The 10,765-nt window shown below is 28.2% G+C and overlaps 1 protein-coding gene across 1 annotated transcript; it reads left to right on the top strand.

Moving 5' to 3' along the window:
• Positions 1-8,587: 8,587 nt before the first annotated feature.
• On the top strand, positions 8,588-9,661 carry LOC130816082 (zinc finger protein ZAT10-like). Its single transcript, XM_057682664.1, has one exon. The coding sequence runs from the start codon at positions 8,692-8,694 to the stop codon at positions 9,391-9,393; it is 702 nt and encodes a 233-aa protein (XP_057538647.1). The 5' UTR covers positions 8,588-8,691; the 3' UTR covers positions 9,394-9,661.
• Positions 9,662-10,765: the final 1,104 nt, after the last annotated feature.

Below are 10,765 nucleotides of genomic sequence, written 5' to 3'. Positions count from 1 at the left end.
ACTAATAATCCGTTTACATGGTGCACCAAGTCAAGTCCCATACGGCTATACAACACCGTCACACTCTGAGACAGACTCGTACAATCAGCTTATTTCTCATGATGATATTGTATTTGTAAGTGATTATTACTTGTATAAATTAGAATTAGTCACTATTGAGTCAACTCAATAAAGATGATGTGACTATAATATACTCACATTTGAGAATCAGCCGGTCTCCTGAGAGATCGTTTCTTTGAGAGATCAGCAAGTCTTGTATGAGACCGTCTCACCGTGAGATGGGCCATAAAAGCAGCCCAAAATTAAATTTATAAAGCAGTTAACTAAATAAAAATAGTTTTTTTCATTAGCTTTAAGAAATAAAAAATTGGGTCAACTAATTTAATGCGGCTCACGGTGAGACGATCTTAATAAAAAATTTGTCTTGAGAGACATTTCTCAGGCCCCCATTAAATCTTAATGTCGACTTATTGTATCTTTAATGCATACTTACATTATTCTTAATGCATACTTACAATATACTTACTGCCCAACGAAAAAGTACTAAAAATGCCTACTTAAAATATTCTTAATGCCTACCGAAAAACTTAACCTACTAGCCTACTTAACATATCCTTAATGTCTACTTACAATATACTTAATGTCCACCGAGTAAGTACTTAAGTACTTACAATATTTCAAATGTCTACTTATTATATTCTTAATGCCTACCAAAAAAATTATTCTATATTTTCCTTTTGGAGTCAACCCAATTAGAAATAGTCTATAAAAACTGGTCTGTTTTAAGAATTTGTGGTTGAAAATTTGGGTAGATGGGGAAGTTTTTATTGTGGACCTTATGGCTAGCTTGCTGCTAAGTTCTAGAAGTGTTGAGAAAAGATTTGGTTCATCAAGGCCCATGAGTTCTTCATGAATGGATGTCTAATTGTAAAAATGGAATCGCATGATCGTTTCACGGTGACATAAAATTAGATGACTCTTTTAAACAATTAAAGTAGATAGGTTTAAAATGACGTTTTCAAACAATTAAAGTGGATGATTTGATATTTAATAACTACTCTTGTGAGAATTTGTTTCTCATTGAGACGACTTTAATATTAGAAATTTATATTCTTATAATTTTTATTGGTTGGACTATTCAACTCATGTATATAGTGTGTCTCTCGCTGAGACCGCATCAATTTATGAATATTTGAAGTACGAAAGTTAATATTTTAATTAATTTATTTAGGCTATTTGCCCAATATAAAATCGTCTTATAATCATACAATCTTAAATAATACTCCATAATAGTATTTCAGTATAGGGTGAATTTGCAACCCGTTTCTTATATGTTTGTCTTTTCTTCTAATGAATTTGTTATCACTTTTAAAAAGATGATTATTAGAAATTGTTTTGGATTTGTTTTTGATATTAACCTTTGGATGTATCCTCTATGTATAAAAAGAGGCTGAAGGATCAACACTATTCATATTTTGCATATAAATTGTGTTTTTGCCACATCACCACATATGTAGACATGTATTTTGTTTTGTATCCATATTATCACACATCTTTGCTCAAAACCTAATTTTCTTTAATTTTATATCTTTGTTTTGTTCTTATTTTCTTCAATAATTATTTAATTTTGTGAGTTAATTTTTATGATTTTTTGGTAGATTACTATTAATTCTACTCTATTTTCTCAAGGTTAGTTTCGTTTTGTTGTTTGGATTCTTATGATTTATGTATATTTCTTCATTCGTCAACTTTTTGGGTTGATCATTTAGATTTTTGTATACATTCATCGTAATTTATAAAAGTATTTGATTTTAATGATGCACATTCAAGTTTTTATTTTAAATTTGGTTTTTGGAATGAAAACTAGGTTTTCCACTATATATAAAGAGAAACTAAGGGATCAACACTATTCGCATTTTGCATATGAATAGTGTTTTTGCCACATCATCACACATGTAGACATGTATTTTGTTTTGTATCCACATTATCACACATCTTTGCTCAAAACCTAAATTTCTTTAATTTTATATCTTTGTTTTGTTCTTATTTTCTTTAATAATTATTTAATTTTGTGAGTTAACTTTTATGATTTTTTTAGATCACTATTAATTCTACTCTATTTTCTCAAGGTTAGTTTCATTTTATTGTTTGAATTCTTATAATTTATGTATATTTCTTCATTCATCAACTTTTTGGGTTGATTATTTTGATTTTTGAATACATTCATCGTAATTTATAAAAGTATTTAATTTTTATGATGCACATTCAAGTTTTTCTTTTAAATTTGGTTTTTGGAATGAAAATTAGGTTTTGTTTTATTTTTGAATTAGAGCTTTTGTTTTTCTGAAATAAAAAATCAGAGTTATTTTCATTTGGTTTTTGGAATGAAAATATAGGGATTTTCGTTAATTTTTCGGATGAACATCAGGATTTTTGTTTTACTTTTGAATGAAAAATTAGGATTTTCGTTATTTTCATTCAAATTTAAAGTTGTGAAATTTGTACTTGTTTTTGTCAGACTTCTTCATCATCATATCCAGTGTATCCCGCTCATAGAGAACTATGATTAGGGTCTGAGAAGGGAAGAACGACAACATCTCATACCCATAGAGGAGAGTGCGGTCAAAGAGTCCCTCGGCTCGAGAAAGGTCTTCAAAGAGAGAAAAACCTGCAACTTACAAATAAAATAAATAGAATACGTACAAATAACTAAATATAGAGATAAAAGTAATGAAGGAGTTAAGGAGCGATAATTAAAGGTAATGAACAATAACAAACGATGGGTAAAAGGGATGGGTTTAGTAATCTAACACATGGATAAGGCGCCGCCATTTGCCTCTATCCCTGGTTAGGTCCTTGGATTGTTTTTGTCAGACTTGTAGGAGTGTATTGAAGAAAAGCTATAGTTAGGCAGAGAGATGAGTAGTGCTCTTGGAATTTATGGTTGGTGCTACTCTTTGTTAATGAATTCTCACTTGAATCGAAGATATATATAATCAAATAAAAAAATACTCAAAAAAATTGGTGCAAGATGTTCTATGAGCACATTTTATATTAATTCCTATTGTCTGTTGTATTTTAGTGTGTTGAATAGTCATTGGTACTGTTAGCAAGTCTTTCAGGTTTTTTTATTTCATTTAGCTGTTGCACTAAAAATATTTACTTATTTTATACACCTTAATTCAATACTTGCACTCGCCACACCTTTGCAACATATTGACATTTCAAAATTTTTTATTCTTATTATTATCTATAGAAATGTACAACATAATATAATTAAATTTGATAGAGTAACTTGTACGCACGCGTTCTGACAACTAGTAATAAATAAAAAGAATGTTGTATTCCTTATTTTTTGATTACATTTGAGTGGTAATGACCAAATTTATCTAATAATTTGATATATATTATTTTTATTTGGAAGATACAATTGATCATTTAATCTTCCATTTTGAACCATGTTTGCACATGGCTAGTTTATTGAAAGGGTGTTTAGCTTTATTACAACAAAATCATCAATGAAGCAATTTAATGACATTGTAAATTAATGAGGCAATGACGCATGCTCTATGACATAAACTAATGCAAATCTCTTAATTCTCATCACTTTAATTTGGGTTCACAAATTAAATTAGGTACCAAACTAACTACTTTTTGCCCTAATGTTTTGGACTTATTACTTCATTAATAGAGAATAGAAAATACATATGCATGTGATTTTGTCATAGGTTAGATAGGAATATTTTATTAGAAGATAATCAGAGGAAAGGAAAGAGATATGTGAGAATCAATCATGAGATCGTATAAGAAAGCTGATACTAGCTCCAACTGAGATATGATTTGATTTTCTGTTATGGAATTAAAAAGAGATATTCTTGTGAGAGACCGATTCTCGGTAAGACAACCTTAAAATAAAAAATTTATATGTTAAAAAAATTATATTATTGAGTTATTTAACCCAAATATAAAGCACGTCTCAAAGTTAAATAATCCCATGTAAGAATTTGTGAAAAAATAAAAACGTAATATTATACATTATATTTAGTGATAGATGAACAATCAATATCCTTAATGTTTATACTAAGTGGCAAGCATTATGACACCTCAATATCCTAATTCCTAACCCATGACATACACATGTACATGCTTGGTGTAGAGTAGTGATGGGGATATTAGAATCCATGTATCTCACGTATTTTTGGATCTTTTTTTTAATTGGGTATTAATTATTAATTTTTTTATTTTACTAGTACTTTATAACATTATTTGTAAATGACAATGAACATATAGACAAGTCAAACATAGACTCGTGTAATGGACCAGATAAAGGTTAGGTCTGACTAAAATAAAAATGGTCGGGATTGAATCGGGTCTAATTAGAAATAAAACAGGATCAAATGGACTCGACCTTCTTAATTAGCCTGCTCGACATTGCCTCTTTATAATTTTGTTGCTTGAATTTTGATCGAAATAAGAATATCAGATGAGGTGAATGTCTTATAATTTCAATACTTGCTTTTGTCAATTATAATCCGATTATTGAATATTATAAATCAATAGTAATGTATCATAATTCAAGCAAAAGAATAACACAAAATCAAATGAGATGGTCTCACGGTGATCATCTCTATCGGGCTGACCTAATATACTTTTATTGTTTTAAAGTGATCACCTATAAGGCTATAACCTTAAAATAATCACTTATAGTTTTGAAATAATCACATACAATTTCAAAATGACCACTTATAAATTTTAGTAATCATTTACAGTTTTAAAAATATCATTTTTATAATTTTAAAGTGATTACTCATAACCTTAAAATGATCAATTAAATAATGTAATAATTATATTAGCTCGTCTCATGATCAAACACTCTCATACAAGATTACACTATATATGTGTTTAGGCATTTTCTTTGATGAAAATATTGGGAAAAAAAAGTAAGAAATACAAAAAAAAAAAAATTTAAAGTAAGATCGTAGGATTAGCTTGACGCTGATATAAAGATTAAAAAATTATAGTCAAACAAAGACGTAACTAATCTTATTAGATTTATGACTTTGTATTGTTAATTAATTATGAATCTGATTTATGATCTAAACGTATTTAACTGAATTGATGTCATTAAATCATATTATTTATCTTGATTATCACAATTACACAATTCAAAGATTTTGATTTTTGGACTAAGATCAGTTGGATTTGTAAATCATGGTCTTGATATGAATGGATCCCTCTTAATCTAATTAAATGTTTTATTTTTTTTGGTTATTTTGTATTTGCAATTTCTCTTAGTTTGCATTTTATTTTCAATTTATAAGTTAAAATATAGTTAAGTAGAAGATCTACATAATAGTAGCAATTAGTTTTAAAGAAATGCAAAAATAGCATTTTTAAAAGTTTTTTCTACATAACGTAGCAAGGTTTTATATTATAAATGTTGTAGCAAATTCCGTTAAAAAGTAGTATATTTCAGTAGGTTTTTTGAATTAGTTTTTTCTTTTTTTATTATTTTTTTATTTTTATGATTAAAAGGATTAAAAATTAAAACCCTAACAATGCCCTCTACATTTCTTTCCTCCACCGCGCCTTCCATTCCAGTTTGATTTGTAGGTGAAGCTGGATTAGGGTTGGATAGATATGGGTTAGGGTTGGATAAGTAATGGCTAATTGGGTGGATAAGGTGGTTTTCGGTTTTTTTTTTTATAAATGCTATCATTTGCGTCTCCTTAAAATTGATTCCTAGTTCTTACAGTCTTTTTTTTGTCTTTTTATTTATTATTAACAAAAATTTAACTGATTTTACGACGGTCTTCAAAACTTGGAACCTTATTGCTACAGTATAAAATTTTTTTTAAATGCTATGACTTTCTTTTCTCTAAATTAATTGTTACCGTGCAAAATTTTTCATTTTATATTAATTTTAACTTGTAATATTTATTAACCAAACACAATTTAAAATAGTTAGGATTGATTTACTACGTTAACAAATGTTCAAAATCAAATGAATATTTGATAGAATAGTCGAGAGTGGAGGTCTTCATTTGGGTCATCGGGTTGATTTGGGTTAAGTGTTTTCAGGTTGGATTGAAATCGGCTTTTGTATTCATATTATATGTTACATTATTGTAAAATATTTTTAAAGTCATGTCAAATCGGATTCAATTATAAAATCAGATAAATTTCGAATTATCGAGCCTGTTTTGAACATCTCTGTATGACTTTATGAGCTAATGTAAGTATATACAAGAAACACGGAAATGATACACAGATACAAAGCATCACATACGAGTAGGATTTTATGAAGATTTATTTATTAGTTAAGTGTGTTTACAATCAAATCTTGCACTTCTTAATTCGTACGTAATTAACAATTAAAATTAAAAATTAAATTCTCCAATCTCCAAGCCAAGGGTGATGACGAAAACTTAAAACAGTATATATAATTTTCATTTTGTTTTCTTTAGATTTTGCTTAAGTTTTCTTTTTTTTTTTTTATGTTTCAAAAATATTCTCAAAATTCTATTTTTTTTACCTTTTATTTTGATCGAGATAATAAAGCTGGAGAATCCTCGACAAACATCGAGAGAGATATTCCTTTCCTATTGGTGAGAGGATTGAATATTTATTATAACGAAAAAGGCAGGAAAAACCTTTTAAAAACTAAGTCAACTTATGATTTACATTCTTTCTAACTCCTTTATAAATTATTTTTTATCATCTCATGTAAATATTTTTTTTCATCTAATTTTTTTTCTTCCCACGTAAATATATTTTATTCTAATTATTTTTATCTTAATCTTTTACCGATAACTAACTAAAATAAAAAAAACACCATATTTATATAATAAATCATTAAAATAGAAAAGTATTTGATATTATGATGATATGCACTCTCAATCGTAAATCTTTACAAGATTATAATCTCTAATAATAATAATATGCACTCTCAATCGCACTCGGTCACGTCTGTGGAATCTCTATCCAAAGACTACTAAACAAAGGAGACCAATAACATGCTAGTTTATGCTATTTTATTAAGTACTCATCCATTTTTAATTCTTCAAGGTCAATTTGCAGGGATAGTTTATTCCAAATCGACAAATTAAAGATGGTGTGTATATTTTATAAGTTATTAAAGCCTTTTTTCCATTGCCATATGGTTTTGGGATAATAAATATCTCCTTGACTTATGAAGATGCTGATATGCTGATATTCACAATGAATTCAGTTTAATTTAACACAACTTAAATCAATCTCTACATAAATTTCAACATTAAGAGCCGGTGAAAAAAAAATTTCAAAAAGTTGTGTGAGATCGTAAGACGTTCTCTATATATGAGTCGAATAGCCCAACTAATACAATTATTACTTATTAACATATGAACTCCTTATTTTAAAGTTTTCTCATCAAGAGACGTTCTATATTCACAAGAGTAGTTCAAAAAGGTATGCCGAGAACAACTTAAATTAAGCTGGACATATAATCAATATGTCAGCATATAATAGAGAAAATATGAAGAGCAAATATTTCATAAGCCAAAGAATATCATCCCAAAATCATATGACAATAGAAGGAAGAATTTTAATAACTTATAAAGTGTATACACCATCTTTAACTATTAAAGTGACAAATCATTGCAACATAACAACTAGTTGTATGGACTAGGGATTGAGACAATTAAAAATTGTTATAACACAAAATCAAAAATTTTAAAATATATACGTTAGTCTCTTTGAGTTAGCTATAATGCAATTAGAGTTTTAAGTCCAAAGATACCAATAAAAGAGACTTTTACATTTGTGAATGAAAATATAAAGTTACAATGGACGATAGTGTATGTGGATTATGTCTGAAATTGAGGTAAAATGGGGTATCACCTCCCTAAAAAAATATGGGTGATTTTATAAATCAAAATATTCTCCTGTAATAAATAAATAAACGTAGTACGGTGGTTATAAATATAAATTTTAAATAAAATGATGAAAGTCTAAATCTTGTCCCCTATTTTTTATTTGAATAATAAATAACAATTTTGATTTTTTTAGTTACAAGTTTACAATCTAAGATCAAGAACTTGTCTAAAATAACAAAAATATACTAATAAATCCGATTCAAAATGACATTTATAAAATCGAGAAAATATATATTGAAAATAAAATAAAATATCTTTTCACTTATTATTTAGTAAATATTGTGTACTTAATATCTTGAGTATTATATACATAATATCTTTAAGATTGTGTAGAGTATATGTACATAATCTAATATCATGTACTCAATCTTTACAATAGTAACACTTAAAGAAAACAAAAATAGGGAAAATAAACGAAAGTATATAATAAAAAAAAAAAAAAAAAAAAAAATATTCATAATTTTAGACGTATTTTAGTATGAGATGGGGTTAGTGATGGAGTGTGAAAAGAAAAGTGATGATAGTGTTATATTTGTATATTAGTTAGCCACCACAGCATATATGTTGTTGTTTCCCACTCCCCTACTACTCTTCTGTAGTTGACCCACTTCACTTCTGTTGTCTTCTCTTCTCTTTTCTTCATTCTTACCCACTCTTTACTTCTCCCCTTATATATACACATTTTCCCCTCTTTTCTTTCCCCACACAATCAACCCACTCTACATAAACACAACTCATCCCATTTTTCTCTTTCTATTCCATTCTTTCCCTAAATATGACTCTTCAACCACTCAATTCCTCCACTCCATCTCTAAACACTCTAGAGAATCCAATTCTCAAGAAAAAACGCTCTAAACGACCTCGTTTTGATGATTCCTCTTCTCCTTCCGATGAAGAATATCTCGCTCTTTGCCTTATCATGCTCGCTCGCGGCGACTCCTCCGCCAAATCCACCACCACAACCACCGCTACAACCGCCGTATATAAATGTGCGGTTTGCGACAAGGAATTCTCATCTTACCAAGCTTTAGGCGGTCACAAAGCTAGTCACCGGAAACCTGCTACAACAACCGACGGTTTACCTGACGGAATAGCTACTATTACTGCCACGTCATCTCCATCCACCACCGGAAAATCACACGTGTGCTCTATATGTAACAAGTCTTTTCCTACTGGTCAAGCTTTAGGCGGCCATAAACGATGTCACTATGAAGGTAGTTTGAATTTTAATAGTAGTAAATTAAGTTCCGTCGTCGCGAACGGAAACTCCGCCGTCACAAGTAAAATAAATTCTGCCGCCGCGAATTCTGCCACATCAACGGTGACGCATAGTAGGGTGATGGATTTCGACTTGAATATGCCGGCGGTGCCTGATAATTTGACCGTTGACTTTGACGGAGTCGTCGATCATGTTTCGTTTGATCAAGAAGTTGAAAGTCCTCATCCCTCCAAGAAGTCTCGTCCTTTCACTCTCTAATTTATTTATATTAATGGTATTTCATTTTTAGTTTATCATCACAAACATAAGTTTTTTACTTTTTATTTTTATACTATTTTTTTTGTAAATATACAGTTTGATTATACTTATATTTATGAATTATATTATAGTGTTGGGTGAATGAGATATGAATAAATATAATTAAAATTAGGAAAATATTTTATAGAATTAGAATGGTTTGAATAATCACTTATATGAATTTTATTGTTTTTATTATGGTCTTTTGTGTTATATTTTTCTTGTCATACGCTTCATCTTTTCCATTTATATGAATTTTTTTCAATTTATATGAAAAAATATATTTATATTATATTTTATTATATTTATTTTAATATACTCTATTTTGCTAAAATATTAACTTTTATAGTTTTTATAAACTCACGATCATAAGATTACATTTGAGATCAGAAAAAAAATAAATGTGAAGAATAAAAGAATGGCAAAGAAAGTACAATTAAATAATTAAATAATTTAATTATAATATAATACTTCTAAAATTATTGTGTAATGAGGAAAGTGTAGGGATAGTTAGTTCCTAACCCATGTGATTAGCTAGTATTAAAAATGAAGTGGGGGAGGGAGAAACTTGAAGTGCACATGTTTGGCATGGTTTAAGATAGTTAAAAAGTGAAGCTTTTAGCTAAACTAAGTTAAGAACACAACAAATATAAAGCTTTTATGTGACAAAGCTACTTTGTCGCTTATTTTGTCACAAAATTATATATATATATATATATATATATATATATATATATATATATATATATATATATATTACAAAATTGTTTACATTAATGTATATACAATAATAAACGTAAAAATACAAAAATTAGAAATAACCACCACGACTAGAGCGACTACCACCACCGCGGGTATTATGCGATCCTCGGGAACCAACAAATCCACCAAAGCTACCTCCCATATAGAATCAACACTAAGTAATACAATAAAAAATAAATTAAAAAAATAATTACTAAATTTCTAAAAATATGAATAGTTACAGCCATAAACAACAACAGTTGTAAATATTAACAACCATAAATATTTTTAAAATAAAAGCCATAAATTTTAAAAAAAAAAAAGATGAAACAATAACATGAAACAACAACATGAAAAATGGAAGACCAAAAACATGAAAATCTACATACAATTCGAAAAATTAAAGACATAGTAAATGAACATGAACATGCAACCTAAGAAAACCGACATTTAATTCGGAAATAAACATGAACATGAAGATATGAAGAACAAAAAACATTGAATAAAAATCAGTAACATGCAATTCGAAAAATGAAAATAAAAAGAGCCATTAAATTGTATAAACAACAATGTATATTAACATTATAAAGTA

The sequence above is a fragment of the Amaranthus tricolor genome, chromosome 6, assembly GCF_026212465.1.
Source record: "Amaranthus tricolor cultivar Red isolate AtriRed21 chromosome 6, ASM2621246v1, whole genome shotgun sequence".
Lineage (NCBI taxonomy): Eukaryota > Viridiplantae > Streptophyta > Magnoliopsida > Caryophyllales > Amaranthaceae > Amaranthus > Amaranthus tricolor.
Note: the sequence above shows the minus strand (reverse complement) of the source record. Positions and strands in the feature narration are given on the sequence as shown.